This window comes from Lontra canadensis, unplaced genomic scaffold, assembly GCF_010015895.1.
Source record: "Lontra canadensis isolate GAN:19392208 unplaced genomic scaffold, GSC_riverotter_1.0 scaffold23, whole genome shotgun sequence".
Classification (NCBI taxonomy): domain Eukaryota; kingdom Metazoa; phylum Chordata; class Mammalia; order Carnivora; family Mustelidae; genus Lontra; species Lontra canadensis.
This window is the reverse complement of record NW_022631017.1, coordinates 4,004,785-4,030,909: the sequence shown is the minus strand read 5'-3', so window position 1 is coordinate 4,030,909 and position 26,125 is coordinate 4,004,785. Positions and strand designations below refer to the sequence as shown.

The 26,125-nt window shown below is 35.2% G+C and overlaps 1 protein-coding gene across 6 annotated transcripts in view; it reads right to left on the bottom strand.

Moving 5' to 3' along the window:
* Window positions 1–26,125, bottom strand: part of SUPT3H (SPT3 homolog, SAGA and STAGA complex component) — a 534,939-nt gene that overhangs the window by 172,478 nt on the left and 336,336 nt on the right. For all 6 annotated transcript variants that reach the window (XR_004383209.1, XM_032862033.1, XM_032862030.1 and 3 more), the window contains exon 4: window positions 2,505–2,591. Coding sequence is in view for 5 of the 6 variants with exons in the window: in XM_032862033.1 (XP_032717924.1) it covers window positions 2,505–2,591 (87 nt within the window). In the remaining variant the exon portion in view is untranslated. The remainder of the gene's footprint in view (window positions 1–2,504; window positions 2,592–26,125) is intronic.

The window sequence follows — 26,125 nt, the reverse complement described above, 5'->3', positions numbered from 1 at the left end:
TTTTATTTATTTATTTTATTTTTTTCTTTGGTTTTCCTTAGGTTTATTAGAAGACCTTAAAACTGCTTAACTTTAAAGGTAACTGATAATACTCTGTAATTTGTTGTGTGCTTACAATTGGGATGTATTATAACTGGTTCCTGACCTTCAGGGTTGAGATTCCTAATTATGGCTGAAACATAGTACATTTTACAAAGCTCTTTTACAAGCACCTTATTTGATCAATCCTGAAATACAGACAAATAAAATCATCTCCTTTTTATATATAGGTAAACAGGTTAAAAATAGCTTTACAACTAGAGCTTAGCAGGGCCAGAGGTAGAACATAAGCATTGGAACTCAGTTTCTTTATTTACGATTTTAAGTAAAGTGCCTACCATATAGGACCACTGGGATGAATAAAAGAAAGAAAGAGTGAAAGTGCCTAGAGTGAGATAGCAGTCAGTCAATGAATACTGCATGAATATAAACTAGAATTAGGAAGAGAAAAAACACACACCTGTAAACAGTTCTTCTGCTACCCTTCTTTTTTTTCTTTGCTCTGATTGCATTCAATACTTCAGATTTTATTTTGTCTTATATTACACCTTCATAAACTACTTTAATTTTGTTTAGAAGATGTCAGCATACAGATACAATTATTATTTTCAAGAGAAAGAGGAGAACTCTGGCAGCTCTCATATTACAGCTATGTTCTCAGCTGATGAAAGGGTTCTGGTTAAGAGTCCTACTGGACAGTAGAGGGGCCCTGTCAGTTAGTGTATATTCCTATAGTTTCACTATGATTTTAAATGCAGACTTTCCCAAAAGGCAGAGAAAGTGTCAATGTGGACTATTTTTTGTGCTAGCCTCTTTAACTCTGTCATGAAAAAGACTGGACATACTCTGTAAAGTACTAATACTAACTCCACTGTTCTCTAGCAGCCTTCATGAAGGACCTTGGCTCCAGGTCCTCATTTTCTATCAGTGTTAGCTCCTTCCTCACAGCACCACTGCTGCCCTGTGGCTATTACTCATTGGTCCCTCCAAGTATAATGAAGTCACCAAATCCTGCATATTTGTACTCCTTACTATCTCTCTGAAATCCGCCTTCCTATCCACTTCCAGTGCCCATCATATTTTGCATGGATTACTGAACCCGCATCTTGGCTGGTTCCTTTGCATTTGGTCCATTCTACATACAACTGCATGAGTCTCAGACACCTCTACTTCAACAAATCCTTCAGCCTCTTGACTAATGACACAACTTTGAAATTCTGCTGCTTCAACTAAATCAGACAGGTTTCCTAAACCAGATTATAGCTTCTCGATAGTGAAGACATTTCTCTTCTCTTCCTTTATATTCCTCATACAAAGAGTTAATGATGTAAGAATTTATATAATTTAATATTAGATTGGTCATGGTGTGGTTTGTAGGTCTCTGAATCTTACTGTCTGAAGAAGAGAAAATACTATATCTAAGTTTAAGTTGACCTTCAGTCAATTAGAATTAAAATATTTCACAAATATAAAGGAATTGGATATTGGAAAGGATGTTAACAAGGCTATCCAAAAGGTTGATGAGATGTCTTCTAATTGAAAAAACACCCAATCCCCCTCCCCAAAAACAAAACAAAAAAAACAAAAACCAGCCACAAGCATACAAAAATGGTAGCAGAGGAATAGGTATGTGTAATGAAGAGGCCAGGGAAGAACAATCAAGAAGAGAAAAATGGACCATCAGAAACCAAGCCCTGCTCACTGGGGACAATAGCTACCATAACTCGGCTAGTTTTTTGTACATGTAACATTTAGATGACACTATTAAAAATACATAAAACATTATAAAATATATTTGTTTAGATTTTTAGGAAATTATTTTATTAAAGTATAATGTACTACAGAAAATACAGACATCATGAGCATAGAGCTCAAAAACTTTTCCCTATTTTCAACTAGCTACTCATGGGAGATAGGACAAAATTAGACAGGTAAATACCACCCTAAATATTTTAATTACCAGAGTTCAAAGAGTAAGAAAGGTAAAACTTTACCATAAAAACTCTGGACATTATTATATTGATGCCACTGAAAGACTCATCTCTATTGACTCTTTTCCTATAAATGGTATATCACAGAATAAACCTTGAAACAAACCCTGGGAAAGCCTGTAATCTTGTGTAAAATTAGAAGAAAAATAAATATGCCATTCAGTTCTATCTCACTTATCTGAACAAAGCATACGATTGATACTCAGTGAATATTATGTAGCTGTGAAAATGTTGAAAGAGATACGGAATGATAAGTGAGAATTAGTTGGTAGCATAGTTCTAGGTCAGTGCTCTGGTGTTGTTTGAACAAGTATCTATTCTCTTAGAGCAAGCCATTCTGTGCAAACTATGAAAAATAAAACATCAGTTTAATAGTTGTATTCCAAGGATATATAACAAAGATATAGTTCCTTAAATAAGCATAATTGAATACCAAACATGGCATGTTAATACAATGAAAATGCTGTATATTACCTTATCTTTGCGCATCAAAAACAGAAGGTCTTCAGCAGAGATTACCCTTGCTCCCCGGAGCTGGGAAACTTCAGCAGCTTGCTGTAACTAACAACAAAGAGAATTTAGAATTTTTTTCCCTCCATAATCTGAATTAAATATACTACAGTCATGATGTCTCAAGAGAGATAAATATACTAAGAGTTAAAAACCTTTGGGAATAATCTGGCAATCACATTACTGCTTTAAAAAGTGAAATGTCTTATGTTTGAAAGTTTAAAAAAAAAGAGCAATTAAATTAACTCATAAGCCCACCTGTAACTGATAAAATAAACAGAAATCCTTGATTTCTTTCATGCAAAAGAAAAATCATGTGCAGCTTCCAGAAATGCATTAATGCACCTGAAAATAATCTTATGAAATTTTATCCTCATATCCATGTGAGCAATGGTTTCACTCAGTATCACTAGTTGAATAAGTATATTATTAATCTGAGCTCCCATGCTGGTATGATTTGAAATAGGCCCATTCAGAACTTTAAAAGATCAACAAAAACAGTAGCTGTTTCTAATATCCAAAGGAAAAAAAATAGTTTTAGTTTTGGCAAGTCTTCAGTGGGCAAAGGATTCAGTCCATAAATCATAATACTGGACTGCATTAATTTCTTTCCACACTAATCACATGCACACAAAAAGTTAACTGTATCTGGAATGCACAACACAAAACATACTGCATGAAAAGTTAGATTCCCCCTGCAATGTTCATCTGGGCCCTTATATCTACAAAGTTGAGATTTTTCTGGAATTCAGAAATCCTAGAAACACAATCTTACTTGAAAATGACCTGGAAAATAAAAGAATGTGAAAAATGATAGTTCTATTTTTTTGGCAAAGGCAAAATCGGTTTCTTATTTTGATTAGTTGGAAGGAACATAAAATACGTCCAGATGAAAAAAATAAAGATGCTGGAGAAAACACTACAAATATGTGCCTGTAACTTCTTCCAAATTTGATCAAACCGTGGTGATTGCACCACATCATCTCTGTCCAATATTATAAAAATATTTACATATAAAGGCGGTTCCTAAATGCATTCTTCTTTGAAAGGAATAAATCTAACATATTCCTGAGAACTAATCTTTAAAAAGTGACATACTGTTATCTTAACAATTATAAGGAATCAAATAGTGCATTTGTTCTAAAGAAATTCTGCTCAAATGTTTAAGCGATTTTGCTAAGTAAGCTTCAAACCTTGTCTAAATACACAGACTACAAAATAGACTATAAACTCCCTATGTGTCAGCCTTACCACTGAATTTCCTGGATACTGGTGGTTGGTATATAAACATAATTCTACCTAAATATAGAAATTTAAATTTAACTGTGAGCCATTTAAAAAGAAATCTTGGGGGAAAGGTTTTAAAAAGATGATGTATCTACTCAGAAACTAAAAGTTTTCAGCAGGAAAAATTTGAACATATTTTTCTAAAAACTGGAATAGTGTCAGGGAAATGTTTTTTTCAAATAAAAACATTTCTATCACAGTATAAAATACACACAATCAGTGTGGAGAAGAACATGGGCCCAGTATCCATTTAAATGTGTGGACGTATATAGAGAACCAGGAGGCAACCTTGTCAAGTAACTTCGTATTTTCTTTCACGAAGGATGGTGAGGATTTGACAACTGTAAAGTACTATACAGACAGAAGTACTTTCACCTATGTTAAGAAAGGATCAGAAGTATATATCCCAGAAGAGTTTTCCCAACAAATCGTTTACAAATACTACGTATCAATAAATCATCTGTATTTATAATTCTCTTCAAAATGTCAGTTTACAAACACATTAACCAGGAAAAGACAGAAAATGGAAAATAAAGACATAGGAGAGTTAGACATTTAAAACACCTATGAAAACCAGTAGACGATGACTGCAGGGATCTGGAACTTATGTCCTGGTATGTGGTCATAATTTTCAGGAAAATTTAACTTTAGTTTTCATCTATCTGATGCACTAATTTCCTTCACCTAACTTCGTGCCCTTACTAGCACTGGCACTGCTAGAATTCTCCTAATATGCCCTGGACTTTCAAGAAGTGATTCCTTAGGACTGAATGTGATCACTGTGTTACTTCACCAAGGCTACCTGCCTCGATGTGCCTCGTGCTCTAAAATTAGCCCTCCCAAAATCTGACTTCTACAGAGCGAGGCGAGCAATTTTATCAGGTAATTGCAGTGATCACACTGTAAACATGTGTATTATGCACTGGCTTCCTTCTAGAAATTTTTGTCCATGCCTACCCGAAAATAAAGAAATTCCTCTTTAACAATATAAAGCTTAAAAAGCTCAAAAAACAGATTAGCAGCTTGTCAGTCCAGTTCCACAGAAAGCTGAGCTCAGATTTGGTGTCTTTCATGTGAAAGCAATTCTCGAGTCAGGAAACCAAAATCATAAAATATTCCTAATAACTTCCGTGTTAAAAAAAATTGATTCTATATTCTATGCAATCCCTCGACTTCTCAATCTTTGAAACTAAATGGAAGTTGTACTTACTTCATTACTCACTGTTGCATGTTAAATATTTCTGGAAGTAAGTAGAATAACATGAAATAATGGTATACTTCACAATTTTTTATTTATAATGAAAATAATATACACTGAATTGTGATATAAAATATGCAAGAAATAATGGGACACAAAAATATTTTAAGAAAAATCACTAGTAGGATGAGTATTCAAACTTCCCTTTTTAACTTCTTTTCAGCGTAACAGTATTCATTGTTTTTGCACAACACCCAGTGCTCCATGCAATCCGTGCCCTCCATAATACCCACCACCTGGCTCCCCCATCCTCCCACCTCCCGCCCCTTCAAATCCCTCAGGTTGCTTTCCAGAGTCCATAGTCTCTCATGGTTCACCTCCCCTTCCAGTTTCCCTCAACTCCCTTCTCCTCTCCATCTCCCCTTGTCCTCCATGCTATTTGTTATGCTCCACAAATAAGTGAAACCATATGATAATTGACTCTCTCTGCCTGACTTATTTCACTCAGCATAATCTCTTCCAGTCCCGTCCATGTTGCTACAAAAGTTGGGTATTCATCCTTTCTGATGGAGGCATAATACTCCATAGTGTATATGGACCACATCTTCCTTATCCATTCGTCCATTGAAGGGCATCTTGGTTCTTTCCACAGTTTGGTGACCGTGGCCATTGCTGCTATAAACATTGGGGTACAGATGGCCCTTCTTTTCACTGCATCTGTATCTTTGGGGTAAATACCCAGTAGTGCAATTGCAGGGTCATAGGGAAGCTCTATTTTTAATTTCTTGAGGAATCTCCACACTGTTCTCCAAAGAGGCTGCACCAACTTGCATTCCCACCAACAGTGTAAGAGGGTTCCCCTTTCTCCACACCCTCTCCAACACACGTTGTTTCCTGTCTTGCTAATTTTGGCCATTCTAACTGGTGTAAGGTGGTATCTCAATGTGCAAACTTCATTTTCTTAACTATATGGATAAAGGTATGGTAATGTAACCTTGAGTTATTTATTAGCAACTTAGTAAAATATTGTGCTACAAGACATTATTATTTTACCACAACACCAACTCATGTACAGAATGTTTTTTCTGATAAATATTTGTTCTTCAAAGTAAACAAAAAATAATATAATTTATAACAACTGTTTAAAAGACAAAAGTGGGGTGCCTGGGTGGCTCAGTGGGTTAAAACCTCTGCCTTTGGCTCAGGTCATGATCCCAGGGTCCTGGGATCGAGCCCCGCATGGGGCTCTCTGCTCAGCAGGGACCCTGCTTCCCTTCCTCTCTCTCTGCCTGCCTCTCTGCCTACTTATGATCTCTGTCTGTCAAATGAATAAAAAAAATATTTAAAAGACAAAAATTTCCTTTGCATAACTCATCATGTTTGCATTTTAAAATATTTTATGACACTTTATTTGGAAGTTGGGCATAAAAAGTCCTTAAAAATTTACATGTCATCTTAAATGCCTCATCTTTGATCCCGCAAATAAATCTCTTCTTAATTTCTCATTGTTGTTAATGACACTAACATTCAAACTCATTTTGTTTTCCTCCTTCTGCTACCTTTCCACTAACCTCTATTGATATGGTTGTTTTGTTTTACTCTGTTCATTTGCTCTTGAATTTGCTCTCTACTTAGTATTTACCCTAATCTAGGCTTGTGGGGCTATCTGTATACTGGTTTCAAAATTTCAATGTCTCCAAATTGTGATGCAACCCAGATTTAAGTGCTAAAACGATCTTGCTCAAATATAATGCCCGTAATTCTTTTTCCAGGATCTATGAGAAGTCATGATTATCTAACTTCAGTGTGGTCTTTAAAGCCTGACTGACTCACAGATTTTCACTACACCTTCATTCTCATTATATTTCTTTTTTCCCCCCTCATATTATTCTACAGTTAAACTCCAATAATTTCAATTATATTTTCATACTTTTATGCATTTTTAATGATTAATTTTTTAAAAAGATTTTACTTATTCACTTGTTAGACAAAGAGAGAGAGAGAGAGTGCACACGCAGGGAGAGCAGCAGGCAGGGGGAGAAGCAGGCTCCCCGCTGAGTAAGGAGCCTGATGTGGGATTTGATCCCAGGACCCCAGGATCATGACTTGAGCAGAAGGCAGACACCTAACCCATCGAGCCACCCAGGCATCCTATGTAATGATTAATTTTATGTGTCAACTTGACTGGGCCATGAAGTGCTCAGACATTTGGTTGAACATTATTCTGGGTGTGACTATGAGGTATTTCTGAGATGAAATTAATATGTGAATAGGTAAAATAAGTAGACTGCCCTCCCAAATGTGGGTAGACCTCATCCTATCAGTTGAAGAACTGAATAGAACATTATCACCTCACAACTATCAGAATAGCTAAAATCAGAAACACAAGAAACAACAGGTGTTGTCCAGGATGTGGAGAAAGGGGAATCTTCCTGCACTATTGGTGGGAATGCAAATTGGTGTGGTTACTCTGGATAATAATATGGAGGTTCTTCAAGAAGTTAAAAATAGAACTACCCTATGATCTGATTGCACTACTAGGTATTTACCCAAAGGATACAAAATACTAATTCAAAGGGACACATGCACCCCGATGCTTATAGCAGCATTATCAACAATAGACAAATTATGGAAAGAATCCAAGTGTCCTTCAACTGACGAATGGATAAAAAGATCATATAAATATATATATAAAATCTTATACACATACACGCACATACATAGAATGGAACATTACTCAGCCATAAATAAGAATGAAACTTTGCCATGTGCAATGACATGGATAGAGCTAAAGAGTATTACGCTAAGCAAAATGAGTCAGTCAGAGAAAGACAAATACCACATGATTTCACTCATATGCTGAACTTACTAAAGAAAGCAAACAAGCAAAGGGAAAAAAGAGAGAGGGGGGGCAAACCAGGAAATAGACTCTTAACTATAGAGAAGAAAACTGATGGTTACCAGAAGGGAGGTGGGTGGGGGGATGGATGAAATAGGAGATGGGATTAAGGAGGGCACTTGTGATGAGCACTGGGTGTTGTATGGAAGGGCTGAATCACTATATTGTACACCTGAAAGTAATATTACACTGTATGTTAACTAACTTGAACTTAAATAAAAACTTAACCTATAAGCGCCAAATAAAAGGGAATGGAATGCTTTCTGCCTACCTTAAAATGGAACATTGGTCTTTTTGAGAACTTCTTCCTTGGACTAAAACATCTCCTGTTTTTTAGGCTGGACTCAGGCTGGAATTATATTTCACCTCTCCTGTGTCTCCAGCTTGCTAACTACAGAACTTGGGACTCCTTAGCCTCCATAATCATGGAATCCAATTCCTTACTACCTACCTACCATCTTTCTATCCATCTATCCAACCACATACACCCCCTCCACACACACACACACACACCCCTTATTGGTTCTGTTTTTTCTGGAGAGACTTAATACAGAACTATATTCAAATTATGAGAAATTCTTGATTCCTTATGGGATACAGCACTTTATTCTTTAAAATATAGGTTTTAAAATAATTTTATTTAAAAAAACCTGTGATTATCTTCATACAATAGTGTTTGTTACCTAACCTAGGTGTGAAACTCATATACACAGTTTATAATATGTTGATTATACTTGTCAATGAGTTTCTTTATCTTCCTCACCCAGTTACTTAACACTTTCACTTCCCAACTACATTTTGAATAAAATCTCCAGGTCCAGGACCACCATTCCCCAACAGGCAGTTTTTAAATGTTTGTCAAATGTTGGCAGCCCAGTTCCCCTTGACAACTGTCAGTTTCTCATCTTTGATATAAATGAATTGGGTTAGATGAAGTCAATAAACTCTGCATCTGTCTGGGACCCACAAAAATTCGGCAAAAAAGTTTCCTCTAAAGTTCCAAAAGGTCTTAAAAGTATAGCAAGTTTCACAATTATTAACATCCTGAAAATATTCCATTTTAACCATACTTCTGTTGTACCTTTTTCCTTTGGTTTTTAACTAAATCCCTGGATCTTACCTTTTTGAGGATACATAGTAAATAAATAAATAGTAAAAGGCAAGAGTTGTTGAAAGCCATGTTATGAAAAGCTAGGCTGTCCACTGGCCTAAGATTTATTTGTCTGTCTTTCTATCCATTGGTTGACCACTCACTATTTACCAGGCCAGATTCTAGGTCAGACGATGAAAGGAAGCTCTGCTTACAACTGTACTTCTCAGCCACCAATTCTCTCTGAGTCTCCATGTTGTGACTGAAAGCAGCAGGAGTTCGGAAATCTGGATTCCAGGTCTAGCTCTACTACTCACATATTCACATAACTGTGAGATCAGATATATCAATTACTTCCCTAGATTTTTCAGTTTATAAACATATTTTTTCCCATTTGAAATGGGTAACCAATGGTTTTAATGACTACTAGGAGAATTAATAATCTTAGCAGTAACAATAGCTATCATTTATTGAATACCTAATTTGCACCAGGTACTGTACTGTGTGTTATATTCAATTTGCTTAAATATTTTTAAAATTTAAGTTAAAATGTAAATAACATTAAAAGTCAAACTATACTCTAAGTTTTTAATGACAGACATGACTACCTTACCAAACTTCTTTCCTGTGGTTCTGCTTCAAGAGGCAACCACTTTCAACTTGTTTAGCTTATTCTACTGTTATTCACCTCCATATTTGAAATATGCTTATAATATGCTTCTTTTCTTTATTTTTCACCTATAAATACTCTCAATTCTACCACTGAAGATATAGAAGACACAGTGTTCTCAGCTGCCTCTTATTTAAGCATCTCCTTCTTCCCCTCTTGATTTTATCTACAAAAGTTAATTAAAAAATTAATATCCAGTGTTTATATTTTTAGATTGTATAAACACTATTATAGCTTGGCTGCTATGAATGAATTTTTTTTTATAATTTATAAAAAGATTTTTCTTGTAGTTAATAATTTCCTTGATTTGTTTCTTTGCTTCTTTTTCTGTGAGCCTAAAACTGTTTCATCCCAAACTCTTTGAGAGATTTGAAACATATAAGGATTTCTTTCAGTTTCTTTGTTTTTATTTTCCTTCAGATACATCTCATCTGGAGTTCTCCAACTCTTCAGCTATTCCTTTTGGATTCTTCATTTCTTGATCCCATTTCTTGCTCTATCTTAGTTTACATCCTTATTTTGGTAGATTTTTTTTTATTCTTGAGCATAGATATAACAGCTGCCTTAAAAACCCCATCTGCTAATATCAACACCTGGTCATTTTGGAGTCAGTTTTCATTTTGTCTTTTCTCTGGGGTATGAGTCATGTTTGCCTGTTACTTCATATTTTAAGGAATCTGGAATTTTAGCTGAGATACTGTGATTGATACCTTACAAGGACTCTGGATTCTGTTATGTTCCTCTAAAGAATATTGATTTTTTTTTTTTTTTTCTTTTTAAACAGGCAGAATGAAAACTAGAAAACTAGAATGAGCTCAAACTTCAATACCTTTCTTCCTCACCCCGTGGTGGGGCTATAGTTGAAAAATACCTCTGGTAGTTTGCTGAGAAGGGGTTTATGGGAAATAAAATTTTAAAGATCTAGTATACTGAAAATTCATTTAAGCCACCCTCACATTCAGTTAGCAAATGGGGTATGGAATTTGAGCTTAAAAATCATTTCCTTCAGAATTTTAAAGGCATTGCTCCACTGTCTTCTGCTTAAAATATTGTTGTTGAGAAGTTAGCTATTGTTGTTGTTTCTATTCTTAAGGCTTTGTGTGACCTTTTTTCCTCCTCTGAGAAACTTTCAGTGTTTTTCTTTTCATACCTAAAATTCTGAAATTTCATGGTGCAGTGCCTTGGTGAGGGTCTTTCTACATATATTTTCTTGGTATTCACAAGGATACTGTAACTCATATATTTCTGTCCTTCATGTCTGGTAAATTTTCTTGCATCCCTCTGAATTTTTTTTCCTTCTGTTTTTCTGGGTTCTTTTTAGAACATCTATGGTCTTTGTGCCTAGGATCTCTAATACCAGAGTTTGTTTTATTCAACCTCTCCAGAGAGTAAACCTATGTTATTTTTGCCAAGTGGATAAAGGATAGTTGACTGCCTATATGGCTTTGACAGGGACTGGGATCTTTATACTTTCAAAAAATCCTCTTGCTTTTCACCCAACCCAAGATTTCTTTCTTCAGAGACACTTTCAATCCTGATTTTTTTTTTTATTATTATTTCTTTTCAGCGTAACAGTATTCATTGTTTTTGCACCACACCCAGTGCTCCATGCAATACGTGCCCTCCCTAATTTTTCCAGGTTCCAAGGTTTCATTTTTCTTAGAATTTTTAAGCCTCTGGCATTTCTATCCACCTTTAAGCTTCCACAATTTTTTTGACAAATTTCATCTGTTATTTAATCTTTACCCATTTTGTCTTCGTAGGTTTATGCCTCTTTAAATTATTTTGCTGTCCTTTGTTGTGGTTTCAGAATGGTTGGAGATAAGCACATGTTATCACCCATATTTAAGCAGAAAATGATACTTCTTTTTATAAATGTTAACATTTACTGAATGTACTATCTTGTGCTTCTTGTCTTCTGTATAGTACCTCTTTTAACCCATATGGAAAACCTGAGAGATGTTCAGGTACAAAAAACTGGTACTAAATAATAAATGCTTAACATCAAGCCATTTATCTTTCTCTCCAAGATTATTAATTTCTTATTCACAATACAGGAAGTTATGATCATTAAATCAAGCCTTACATTGTATAGAAGCCTACCCACAAAAACATTTATTTGCCTTTCAAAACATTTTCATTGCTGGCAATGAAATGGTTGCCAAAATAAAAATGGTTTGGATCAAAACATCCAAGCCAGTTGCTTCATGCAGACATAGCTTAAGGACTGAGGACTAAGCAAGTGTTTGCAAGGAAGTGGATTTGTAACTAAATACAGTTAACATTCAGGATACTATAAATGTAAGATATATGACTTTGTATTTTCCTATCATATGATCTCCTTATTCTTTGTTAGTGACTGGTCTTCCACTGTCTTAGACATCTGAAATATAAACAAGTATATAAATTGATAAAAGATGTGCCTAACTTTTTAGAGTTTCATTTTAACTTTTCTTTTTAGAATAGTAAGTCAAAGACCGTTAAGGCAAATTTAAAAAAAAAAATATGATGAAGCTATAATTATCTCATGACTCAAAAGTATCTCATGACTCAAAAAATTCAGTTTTATTTCTATACATATTTTAAAGAATTACCAAGTCACAATCAATATAAGCCTGCAAAGTTTTAAAAATGTCCATTAAACAATGGCTGCATTTATTGTATAAGAACAGCAAACTTGACAAGGAACTAGTTCTTTGGTTACTCTTATTTAAAATATGAAATTAGGAGAAAAACAACCATTTGTAAGTTTTCTTTTAAACTATTTTACATAGAAGTTATTCATAAGCAACTTTTAAGTCTAAACACACCAAGGTTTGCAAGTACACAAAAGGATATGTTGGAAAATTTTTAAAGCTGATTTAAAGTAATAAACTAGGTCATAACACAGAGGACATTGGGAGAGGGAGAGGAGAAGTGAGTTGGGGGAAATTGGAGAGGGAGACAAACCATGAGAGGCAGTGGACTCTGAGAAACAAACTGAGGGTTTTGGAGGGGAGGGGCATTGGGGGGATGGATGAGCCTGGTGGTGGGTATTATGGAGGGCACGTATTGCATGGAGCACTGGGTATGCTGCATAAACAATGAATTTTGGAAGACACACATACACACACACACACACACACACACACAAATTAAATTAAATTTAAAACAATAAACTAGGTGATAGTTTAAATAGTACACTATTCTGGATTATACCTTAACTATCACACTAAACTGGATTATAGTTTATTATCTGTTTATTTTTAAAGATTTTATTTATTTATTTATTTGACAGAGAGGGACAGAATACAAGCAGGGAGAGTGGCAGGGAGAGGCAGAAGTGGGCTCCTGCTGAGCAGAGAGCCCCATGTGGGACTCAATTCCACATGGGGTTATAGCTTAAATATTATACTTAACTAACTATAGTTAGTACTATTTAAAATTTAATTATTTACTATTTAATTGTTAAAACTAGAATACCATGTAACTGCTTCAACCAGCACACAGAAACAGAGAAGGAGGTAAACCATAATAGATTCTAAACTATATGGAACAAACTGAGGATGGCTGGAGGGGAGGTGCGTGGGGAGATGGGGTAACTGGGTGATGGGCATCAAGGAGGCACTTGATGGAATGAGAGTTAGGTGTTAACATGCAACTGATGAATCACCAAATTCTACCCCTGAAACTAATAATATACTATATGCTAACTAAGTTGAATTTAAATTAAATATAAAAATTTAAAAAATAAACTAAAATACATTAAAATTGTAGAAAGATGGTAGATCTTGACTTTGCTCAACATCTACATAGCAATTGTTGTTACTCAATAATTAAAATGATATAGTGTAAAGATCTAAGGTTGTACATTTTATTTGCATTTCTTAACATTTTAAAAGCGTAAACATTTTGGTAGATTACAAAATGTGTACTTTTCTTGTCTACAATTAATAATGACTCTTTTTTTCTCTGCTTATTTTAATGTCTCTGCTTCCCTCCATATTTCCTTCTGTTCCCAGTCTTCCATAAAGGTGTCCACTCAACAAGTTGTGGCCATTAGTTATTTCTTCAAAGGACAAAAATCTACAAGTAAAAGACCGAGTTAATTGCTTTTCTTTGAAACCCTGCTTAATTTTTCACATGATAACCTGATTTCATTTCACCCCAGAATGTTTAGGAATAAACACAGGTCTTGTACTAAATCTTCGTGATTAGGTCGGGTTATTAAAAGCACTGAACTACAAGACCACACACACACCAATGTAATGATTGGAAAAAATCACCAAATGGAAAGAATAAGGTAATCCTAAAGAATAATCACAAGGAATGAAAAAAAAAATGGATTGCTAATTTTATCTCTATTACTATTACCCTTGTTTTGGCAAAAGCAATTTTATAATTTGGTCCTTTTGTTGAGAAAATACATGGAAAAAGTGCCAACTTTAGAATTTTAGAGTTCTAACTGCTGATGCTGGGTCTTAGAATCTGTTCAATGCATGGGGGCAACTGTCTGCTATGAAACTCAGTTAAGGTGTGGCTTCCTGTCAGTACTGTGATCTTGAAGAGTGATCATTTAGATTATTACCTCCTTTTATTGTCTAACTCAGCAGTTTTCTCCATGTGGACCACTGATTTCACAAACAGTTTAATCGAGAAGCTTTAAAAAATCATTAACTTCAAAAAAGTTTCCAAAACCACAGATTGTTTTCCCTTTCATGAAATTTTTAAAAATGCCTCTGGTTTGATGTTTACATTAGGCATTGTCATGCAGCATACAGTAAGCCCTGAAAAATTGCTACCTACATTTATTCAGAAATGAAAATTTAAATTTCAGGGTCATCATAAAAAAGGTTATCATTTCCAGTATTCACAAAGATTAAAGATTATTATTGGACTACTGATTAGCACTAAGGACTTATTTTACCATAAACAAATTTAGGATATAAAAAATTTGTTTGGACATATACATATATACACATAATATATATGTACCATGTATATACATATGTGCACATACATGTATGTGTATACATACACACATACATATGTATTTCTATGTATATAGAGTGTATATATCTTAACAAGTTTTAAAAAAATAACTCTCATCTGAGGTTAAAGGCTATAGAGTTCTTCAGATAGAGAGCTAATGGCTTCTGTAATAACCTGTCATGTTGAATCACCCTAACATGAAATATAATGCACTCCTTAAGGTGCATACATTCTTGAAGCTATAGTTTTAAACAGAAGAGTGGCTCTTTCTGGTCCTCAGTTTCTTCAAATGGGAACAAAAGAAAGGTAGACACCAAACGAGCTCCAAAGGTGCTTTTGGCTTTTACTTTCTGGTTCTAGTTTTTAACCTTAGGAATAGTTTACTTTTGGCTTCATAATTGAATGCTTGTATCACTGAGAGAAGAAATAAATAAAAAAGAAAAGCTCAAAGAGGTGAGGTGCAGGAGGGAGTCAGTTTTCAAAAAAAAAAAAAAAACCTACTTGGTTAAACCAGTAGAAATAGCAACCAATCCAATTAATCGTGTCAGTGGATGAAGTATGAGGTTGGATCATTATTTAGCGTTAATGACTTATTTTACAACAATGTTCCCCATGGTACACAAATCAGCAGGTGAGAGAGTTAATTATTCCAGTACCCTACCCAGTAGTTCCAGATATATTTGAAAGCCAAAGTCAGTTGCAAAATGGGATTAAAGCAACGCAATTACCAATACATAATTAAGATTGGTCTGTATCTGATTCTAATCCGCTCTTTGCTTTTATCATAAGATGAACAGAGATAATTTGTATATACTTCCCCCTCAGTCTGTCAGAGAAAGTAACCCTATTCAAATTTTGTATTCAAACTTTGCTTGCATAGGAAAACCAATCAATGTTGTATATAGTATTTGTCAAATTAGAAGACGTATATGTAAAACTAAATGAAAAGTCAGGTTTCCTGGGCTCAGATGTCAGTCCCATATTCTACTGAAGAATTAAAAAGGTTATTTAAAAGGACTCAAAAGGTGATATAGTACAGATCTTGTTACACTCACAGGTCATTCTGAAGATCAAATGAAATAATGTTGTATAGGCACCTGGACTTTAAGCACAACAGAAGCATAATATATTGCTTAGGAATGACCCATTCTTGGTTAGAGGATTAAAAAAGTAATCTATATAAGGAAAGGGGGAAAAAAGTCTACTGGTAATTTGATCAGCAGAGAAAATGTTTTAGATTTGTTATTTAAACCCAAACCAGGATATTCTTAAGAGATTCCTTGACATCAAGCTAAAATGGTACCACCATCCTGCAACACTCCCACGGTCACATTCTGAGAAAGCAGACAACATAGAAAAGACAGAGTCCCACATTCTTCAAATGCAAGTGACGTGCCACAGCCTCTCTGAGGTCTCCTCAAACTCAAGCACAGACCTAATCACCCTCTTCCCATTGTTTCTGGGGACATGGTAAGACTTCAGCCAGCTTACCACTTATCACCCTACTTTGTAAAGATCTCTTTATAAAAAGGCTTCCCTTCCAGAATGCAAACTCCATTAATATAGTCTCCACAGACCACATAAAGGCTATGAATCTTAAGAGAGACTCAAAGACATTGCTACAGATTATCTGAAACGTCTAAAGAAAATCTGACTCATCTGGAGTTAGCTCAGTTAGATACTAGCCATTATGAATTTCCAGCCAAAAGGCAAATCAAGTTGTGCTTCCAACTCTAATCAGGATTTGTAGAAAATCTCAATTTATATAATTTATCTGGCTGAATCTCAGCTAACATATGTGTGTCTGGGGTAACTCTGGGGATGACCCATATAGAAGCACTGATATTTACCTGAATATACCAGTCAGTTTACTGGTCAGGGGCTTGGAAATAAAAAAGATAGCATAGTTAAACTGGGAATTTGGACAGAGTTTACCCAGAAACTATTTATGAAGATGTGGGGAAGGTTTAGGGAAACCGCAAGGGGTAGTGTGGCATCCTCCTGGCTCTAAGAGCAACAGAGGCCATTATGAACCCTAGGCTTAGAGGGGGAAGGGGAAGGTAGCCACCACCTGAGCCCGGAAGCTGGTGAAGCCCACCCTGCCAGGGATACAGCTACCTTTGGCCTTATGTTCATTCATCCCACTCTCAGCAATCCTGCTGGTGCCTCTCACTGGCCAAACTCAACCAGAAGTCAGACGGCAAGAGAGATCTAAAGAGATGAGCCTCCCAGGGTACAGAAAAGGCGGAAGGGTGAAAAGTGAGTCTAGAAGGACAAACATTAGATGTCCATTATCACCTGAGTCTTCAGTCTTACTAAGGCTACTTTCCCCCTTAAATACCAGAAGTAGAATGGTTTTCATTTCCTTTTAAAATCTTCTGTTCAGACAATTTAAAAACAGAAATGGGTGGCAAGTGTCCTCCTCCAAATATGCAATGTGATCTGGTGATGGAAATTATAATCCTAGATTCTAAGACTTAATTTAAGGAATGATAGCACCAATAATACACAGAACAAGAACATAAACTAGCACATAGTGTATACACTACAAGATGACTAACGTATTTGACATATTTTTAAAATTGTTAGTTTTTCTAATTTTTGCAAAAATCCTATGAGTTAAGGGATATTAATATTTTAGTTTTTTTCCATAGATAAGGGAACAGCAGCTCAGAGCATTTACATGACAAAGATATGACTAGAACAAGTCTTTCAGACAGTAACTCCCTGTTTCCATTGTATCCCATGGCTAGTATCTTTTCCATGGCAGCTAACTTTTCCATTTTCCTCATGTAAACTAATAGTTAATAGTTTCCTCATATAAACTAATATTTAAGTATGTAAAATTCAGTAACTTGACCAATCAGCATTCAACACTTTACAGAATTTAGACAGCATTAACAGGTTAATATAATTTTCATGGAGTTTTAAAAGTCTCTGATACAAATTTCTGGAAATATTCTTGTGTAAACATAGTTTGGTTTTTGGAGTAGAAAAAATTTTTTCATATGGTCCATAACAGATCTACTCTTAGACACATAGCGATTAGTTTAGAAGTCTGAATGTGCCATTAAGACTTTAATTAAGGGGCGCCTGAGTGGCTCAGTCGGTTAAGCGTCTGCCTGAGGCTCAGATCATGATCCCTGGGTCCGTGATTCCTGAACCTCAAGTCAGGCTCCATGCTGAGTGGGGAGCCTGCTTCTCCCTTTGCCTCTACCCCTCCCTCTGCTCATGCTCTCTCTCCCTTTCTCTTCCTCTCTCAAATAAACAAATAAAATATTTTTTAAAAGAACACTTTAATTAAATTCAAAGTTAGCAGCTAATGTTTCAGCTCCAATCCTGGGTGTATGATCTTGTGCCAAATGATTAATGTGTCTTATCTTCAAGTCCCCATTTTTAATATGGATGTAATGATACTTGCATCTTGGGGTTGTGTAAGGACCACGTTAAATTATACATGCAAAGTGTCTGGCACAGATTCTCAAGAAATATTCATTCCTGTTGTACTCTCACCATTTTCTGTCCCATTGGATGTGTGTTGGAGTTCATGTAAAAAGTGTGAGCACAGAGCCTGACAAAAAGTCCTTCTCTCTGCCTTCTTGTAGGGAAGGGCAGAGAAGGGAAAGGGAATTTTCACCAACTAATTTTATTCAAGTGTCATATATTTATAGATTCCAGTGTTGTCCCATCCCCATCAGTATTTGTGCTCTGTATTGTTTAAATTATTTAGTTATGAATTGTCACAGTCATAGCTATGAATTCATTAGAAGGGGAAAACTCCCCGAAATGATTTACTTTTGTGATAATGGCAGTTAGTGAATAAATGTAAATAAGTACTACAAATATATAAATAACTGTAGGTAGAAAACTCACTTTGCATTTTTACTTCTCTAAAGCACCTAACCTAGTATATAGCACAAGTAATTAAGACAAGAAATTAAAAGAAAGGATATATAATTTGGATGGTTAATTAATAGAAGTTCTAGAACAGAATACGGAGGGAAAGGAACATTTGAAGAAATAATTCAAGAGAACTTCCCAGCACTGGAAAACATAAGATGCCAGACTAAATCTATCAATTGTTCAATGCAATGGATGAAAAAGCGCATACCAAGTCACTTCACACTCATTCATCCACAAATATTTACTGAGAACCTGGCACAACTCTTGATGGCAGGGATAGAACATTAAACAAAATAGTCAAAGTCCACACTGTCATGGAACTTATATTTGAGGGGTCAGAGACACATAATAAACTATTTAGTATGTTATCCTAATCCCTATGCTACCCCAAAAAGAGTAAAAAAAAAGTTTAAGAATGGAAAAAAGAGTAAGCAGGATCAGGTGTGCTGGAGAGATATGTGTGGGGTGTTATTTTATAAGGGTAATCAGGGAAGTATTCATTAAAGTAACACCCGAGCAGAAACCAGCAAGAAGGGGGTGAGCCACATGGATATGTGGGAGAATACTTCACACAGGGGTAAGAGGAAGAATGAAGGCTCCGAGGTGAGACCATTCTTGGACAAGATAGAGGAAAAGAAAGGAGGCTAATCTGGCTATAGAAAACACAGTGGTTATAGATTAAATCAGAAAGGCAGCCAAGGTGGGGTGGGGTGCATGTCATGTAAAACATTCTAGATATATTATTGTTAAATTTTGGAATTCTGAGGACAAACAGGAAGTACTAGGAACTTACAGAAATAAAGGAAGAAAACAGTTCACATGTAAAGGTTAAATAATTAGAATGTCATCTCTACAATGACCTTTAACATCAGAAAGTAATAGAGAAATGGCTTCAAAACACTGAGGTAAATAATTTCGAACCTAAAAGTTTTTGCATATAGGCAAATTGCCAGAAGTCTCTAAAGGTAGAGTAAACAAATTTAAGACAGGCAAATTATATAAAAATTCACCTCCATGGATGCTTTTTCTTTTTTTTTTTTCCCTGACTTACCTATTTTTGAGCATGGTTGACACACAATCACAAATTCTTCCTCATAAAGCTTAATGAACAAGGTATTCAGCAAAATAATGGAATAAAGAAAAAGGATGAATTTTCCTTGGCTCACTTCCTTGTAGGAAGTAGTGTAAGACGTAAGTATGCTACAGAGAATGAAATAAAATCCCAAGACATGAAGGCAGATACCCAGCATGGTAAAGAGCAATCTCTCCGGACTTGACAGAGGGGTCTAGGAAAGGTATTCTTAAAAAAGATGAGATTACAGGAAATATCTTTTTTTATTTATATCCCGAGGAGATTCACACTTAATTGAGAGCTGGGTATGAATTACTGGCAGATAAATAGAGAACTAAGCAAAAGGGCAAGACAATTGCTGCAAGGAAAATACAACAAAACTTACAAGAAAGTACAAATACGATACTGCAGAACTCGGCTATGGATTCAGGTGATCTCAGAGTCAAAACAGTGTAAACAATAACTAATGAATTAAGTGAAAATTAGGATATAACTGTATTAGGATGTTAGAGCAGGAGTGGCTGCAGTGGAAAGGGATGGTGGGGGAAGGGAGAAAATGAAAGATTGAGGAATAAAAAGGAAGAAAAATTAGTGGGATAGTAGATGAATAGGATGAGAAATAGATAAAAATTTGACAGAAGAAAGGGGCAGTTTATTCCAGTGGGAAAAAGAATTATTTAATCAATGGTTTGACAAACAGCTAAGTGAAGAGAAAAAAAATAAGATTTCATCTTATGCCATATGTAAAAATAAATTCCAGATAAGTCAAAAACTTAAAATGTAAAAGATGAAATGATACAAATCATGAAAAAAGATCTAAGGCCTATATCTACAATCCAAGGATGCAGGAGACCTTCTCATGCATGGCTAGATGTCTACAAAGAAAACCTAGGCCTTGTGGGAGCTAGTCTCTAAAGAAGACCCCAGCAAATGATTCCTTGTATTCATGCCCTTAGAGTTCTCTCCCACAGTGAATCTAGGCTGGGCTGTGACTTGGTCTACTCAACAGTCATAGAGGAGGCGATGTTCCAGGACTTTTCTGCCTTGAAAATAAAAGTTGTTGTACCTCCTACTTTTGGAAATTTTTAGAATATGGTGCCACCAAGTAAGACTCTGCTGGACAGACCATATAAAGGGACCAGATGGAGAGGAGAGGCACTGAGTCTACACAGGGAGGGAGGGAAGTCCAGCCTTCCTAAGAATCCTGGTAAAGATTCCAGATGACATAGCTCTAGGTCATATCTTACTGCAACCAAGTGAAAGACTACAAGCAAAAAACAAAACAAAACAAACAAACAAACAAACAAAAAACCCCAAACACCTAGTTGAGCCAAATCACTGGACCACAAGAAATAATAAAATGATTCTTTTAGAGGGAGTAAAGGGAAGAGGCAGAAGAGAGAGAGAGAATAAGCTCTATGCCAACTGTGGATCCCAAAGTGGGGCCCGATCTCACAACCCTGAGATCATGACCTGAGCTGAAATCAACAGGTGGGACACTCAACCAACTGAGCCACTCAGGAGCCCCAAGTGGTTTCTGCTTTTAGTCCTACTATGGTTTGAGGTGGTTTATTAAATATCAAGAGACAATAAAAATCTTACAAGATGATCTAAGACACAATACATACAATCAAGTATTAGAGAGACATCCTTATTCAATGCTGGAAGTTCAAAAAGGAAAAATATAAACACTTATGATTATATAATATTTTAAAACATTTTCATGGATTATTTGAAAAAATTCTGCAATGCAATTTTAAGACATGTAATGACTTAATAAATGTTTTTAGTAATTTATAAGAAAGAAACCCATTAGAAAAATGTAGGAACACGCAATTCATAGAGGAGCAAATCCAAATGTCACTCAACATAAAGACATTCAAAGTCACTAGTAGGTGGCAAATTAAAATGAGATATTTCTTCACACTCAGTATTTGAACAAAAACTAGAAGGAGCTACAACTTTTATTGTTAGCAGGCATTGGAGGAAAAGCATCTGACAATATATATTAAGATTGATCAATTATGATGAAAAAAGAATGCTATAGATAGGGAATGCTATAGATAGAGAAAAGGTAAATTATATTCCACAGCCACAAATGCCCATTGACTCTTGAATGGATAAAGAAGAGGTGATCTCTCTCTCTCTCTCTCTCTCTCTATATATATATATATATAAAATGGAATATTACTCAGCCATAAAAACAATGAAGTCTTGCCATTTACAATGACATGGAGATGGATGGAGCTAGAGAGTATTATGCTAAGCAAAATAACACAGTCAGAAAAAGACAAATACCATGATTTTACACTCATATGTATAATTTAAGAAACAAAACAAACAAGCAAAGGAAAAAAAAAGGGAGAAGACAAACCAAGAAACAAACTCTTTTTATTTTGTTTTTTTGTTAAGATTTTATTTATTTGACAGACAGAGATCACTAGTAGGCAGAGAGGCAAGCAGAGAGAGAAGGTGGGGAGGCAGGCTCCCTGCTGAGCAGAGAGCCCGATAGGGGGCTCGATCCCAAGACTCTGAAATCATGACCTGAGCAGAAGGCAGAGGTTTAACCCACTGAGCCACCCAGGTGCCCCTAAACTCTTAAATATAGAGAACAAACAGATGGTCACCAGAAGGGAGGCGGGTAGGGGATAGGGGAAATAAGTGATGGGGATGTAGGAGGGTACCTGTAGTGATGAGCACTAGGTGTTGTATGGAAGTGCTGAATCACTATATTGTATACCTGAAACTAATATTACACTGTAAGTTAACTAACTGGAATTTCAATAAAAACTTTAAAAAATAAAAATAAATAAAATGTTAGGCCTAAAAATTGTCAAAAACTAAAAACAAAGAAAAACAAAAAACCACAAAATCAGAAGAAACGCCAGAAAGCAATATAACAGAGTTTCACTGATTGACTTAAAGAGAATTCAATGACATATCTTTTAGCAAGAAAAACAAGATGGAGTTAAGTATGTATAATATAATCCTATTTTTATAACATAAGTAACAATGGGGAAAAAACCCTATGCATGTTGATGTTCCTATGTATGTACACTTTTACTTATATACGAATATTAAGGCATGGAGAAAAAGGGGAATTAAAAGGGCTTCATGGGTTTAGGGATGCATAAAGACCAGCCAAACAGAAAAAAAAAAAATCTCCTAAAAAAGGTACTTATGTTATGAACACAGTGACACATTCAATTAAAATTATTTATAGGTACACCTGTATACTGAGATATAACAAAGTTAGATCTTTGTCTCATTCTGTATATACAAATAAATTACAACTATGCAATTTTAAATGTAATAAATAAATATAGCTTAAGATAATGCATGGGAATATTAATCAGTTCTCAAGAACTTTCTAATCATAAAAGCACTACTGCTGAAAGGGGGAAAAATCAGTGAACTGGATTACATTTACAATGCAAACTTCTGGCATAAAAAAAAAAAAGACGTAATGAAAAGATACATGCTGGAAAAATGTTTCTAAAGGAGTTCATAAAATGTTACTATCCTAAATACATAAAAAGCTCATGGAAAACATTCAAACCCTAAAGGAAAAATGAGCAAATGATATGAATAAAAAATCCAGATTAGAATACAGGAGGCAATGCGATCATAAATACAAATTAAAACAACAATAAATTATTATTTTGCATCTCTAAAATTAGTAGATTTTTTAAAATGCTAATGCTTTTTGGGGACAGAATTCAGAAAATAAGCTAATTCACTGCTAGAGAGACAGAATGTTCTGGAGGGCAGTTTGCATGCTAATAAAGTTAATCCCCTCTGATCCTGTAATTTTATTTCTAGATATTTGTCTTAGAAAATAATCAGATACAAGAATTTATGAATATGGATGCTATTTGGCACATTATTTAAGACAGCAAAACACTGGAAAGGCACACGCTTCTACTGACAGGAGACAGCTTCCTCACAATGCCATGAGACTCTGCCACAGGAAATGTTTTTATGGATATTCACTAGCAGGAAAGAGCCTAATGATAAAATGTTAAATTTAAACAGCAGAATGCAAATCGGAAGTGCAGTAATGATAACAATTTTTTCAAAGTAAAATTTTATTAATAGAGACAATAATACATACATGAAGACACTAAGTAGTTTTATATATACAGTAAAATCCTGTGATTTTTATTTTAGTTTCTATTTCAATATTTTTCAAATTTGCTACAATTAACTCTATCCCTTTTAGAATGATACAGTTAATATACTCAAATTGCATCTTTAGATTTAAAAGGTAAGGGACTGTTTAATCAGGTAAATATTCTGTGGCTGAGGAAGTTTATCTTGGGGCTTATGAACTTTCTGAAACTGTATAAAATGTTTAGATGGGAGGCTATCTATAATTTCATCAGATTCCTAAAGACTACCAGGACAAACCACTAAACGACAGCATCTTAAAAAATTTATAGATAAGTATCCTGATAAAAATATCCAAAAGTCATTTTGTAAAACTACCCGAGTTTTTACTTATAGTCTAAAACTTGTCTTCCTGGGCCTAACAGAGAAGCAGCTAGCTGGCTTGTTCCAATATTCAAACTAATTCTTCAACCCCTACCCCACCCTCTCCCTTCTCTGCTTCCCCTCCCCTCACGCACTAATCCAAATATTTTCTTGTATATACAGGTTTTACTAGCATTAAAAAACATGTATGACAGGTTGTAAAACTAAAATGAAAAGGGCTGAATGTTTAATACCCACCAATAGCTCATACATAGGTATAAAAACCATTAAAGAAAACGAAATGCCCAGTGATTAGACCAGCTATTTATATTATAAAACTGCTTTGTTTTTGTTTTTATGTCACTTTCCATAATAGTCAGGAATGAATATTTCACCAGGATAAAAACAGTCAAACCAGTTAATAATTTCTACCTCACTGTATTTAAAAACACTGAATGACACTGCACCAGTGAGAAGTGCCTGAGTTTACTTTTGGCTTTAAATATATACAAAACAGCTATCACAGTCTACGCAAGTATGAAAGACTCCTCTAGTTGTATTTCGTCTGAGGCACCAGGACTTCTTTACTCCCAATCTGCCATAATGTTTTATAATGCTAACAGAAAACTATTTCTCAACATAAACAAGGTAAATGAATATAGCATATAACACACAAATATAATTTGAAGAGAAGGTATGATTTTTTAAAAGGCTCTCTTGGTATAAAAAGTAAAACTTATTTGATAAGGACTGAGTTGGCAATGAGTTTAATTATACTTTACTATGTGTATCTATTTTATGGCACTGGTTTTTATTTTTTTATTTTTTAATATTTCGATATTTCCTTTTTATTTGCACTTTATTTTATTTTCTTTTCAGTGTTCCAAAATGCACTGTTTATGCACCAGACCCAGTGCTCCATGCAATACGTGCCCTCCTTAATACCCACCACCAGGCTCACCCAACCTCTCACCTCCCCCCTCCCCAAACTCTCAGTTTGTTTCTCAGAGTCCACAGTCTCTCATGGTTCATCTCCCCCTCCGATTTCCCCCAATTTACTTCTCTCCAACTCCCAGTGTCCTCCATGTTATTCCTTATGCTCCACAAGTAAGTGAAACCATACAATACTTGACTCTATCTGCTTGACTTATTTCACTCAGCATAATCCCTTCCAGTCCTGTCCATGTTGACACAAAAGTTGGGTATTCATCCCTTCTGATGGAGGCATAATACTCCATAGTATATATGGACCATATCTTTATCCATTCGTCCATTGAAGGGCATCTTGGTTCTTTCCACAGTTTGGCGACTGTGGCCATTGCTGCTATGAACATTGGGATACAGATGGCCCTTCTTTTCACTACATCTGTATCTTTGGGATAAACACCCAGTGTGCAATTGTCGGGTCATAGGGTAGCTCTATTTTTAATTTTTTGAGGAATCGCCACACTGTTTTCCAAAGTGGCTGCACCAACTTGCATTCCCACCAACAGTGGAAGAGGGTTCCCCTTTCTCCACATCCTCTCCAATGCATGTTGTTACTGTCTTGTTTATTTTGGCCATTCTAACTGGTGTAAGGTGGTATCTCAATGTGGCTTTTTATTTTAATCTCCCTGATGGCTAAAGATGAGGAAACAGTCAACAAAGCAAGGAGGCAGCCCACAGAATGGGAGAACATATTCGCAAATGACATTACAAAGGGCTGATATCCAAGATCTATAAAGAACTCCTCAAACTCAACACAGAAAAAACAGATAATCACATCAAAAAATGGGCAGAAGACATGAGCAGACACTTCTCCAAAGAAGACATACAAATGGCTAACAGACACATGAAAAAATGTTCATCATCATTGGTTTTTAAATGACTGAATCATTATTAAAAAATCTCAGCATTATTTCCAGAGGAGCATCTAATTTAGATTTAACCATCAGATTTTTCTGGGGAAAAATGTTTCTGTATTTTTTAATTAACATTCATTTCCCAAGAACACTGATTTGAAAGGGCTATTTCACTTTCCTT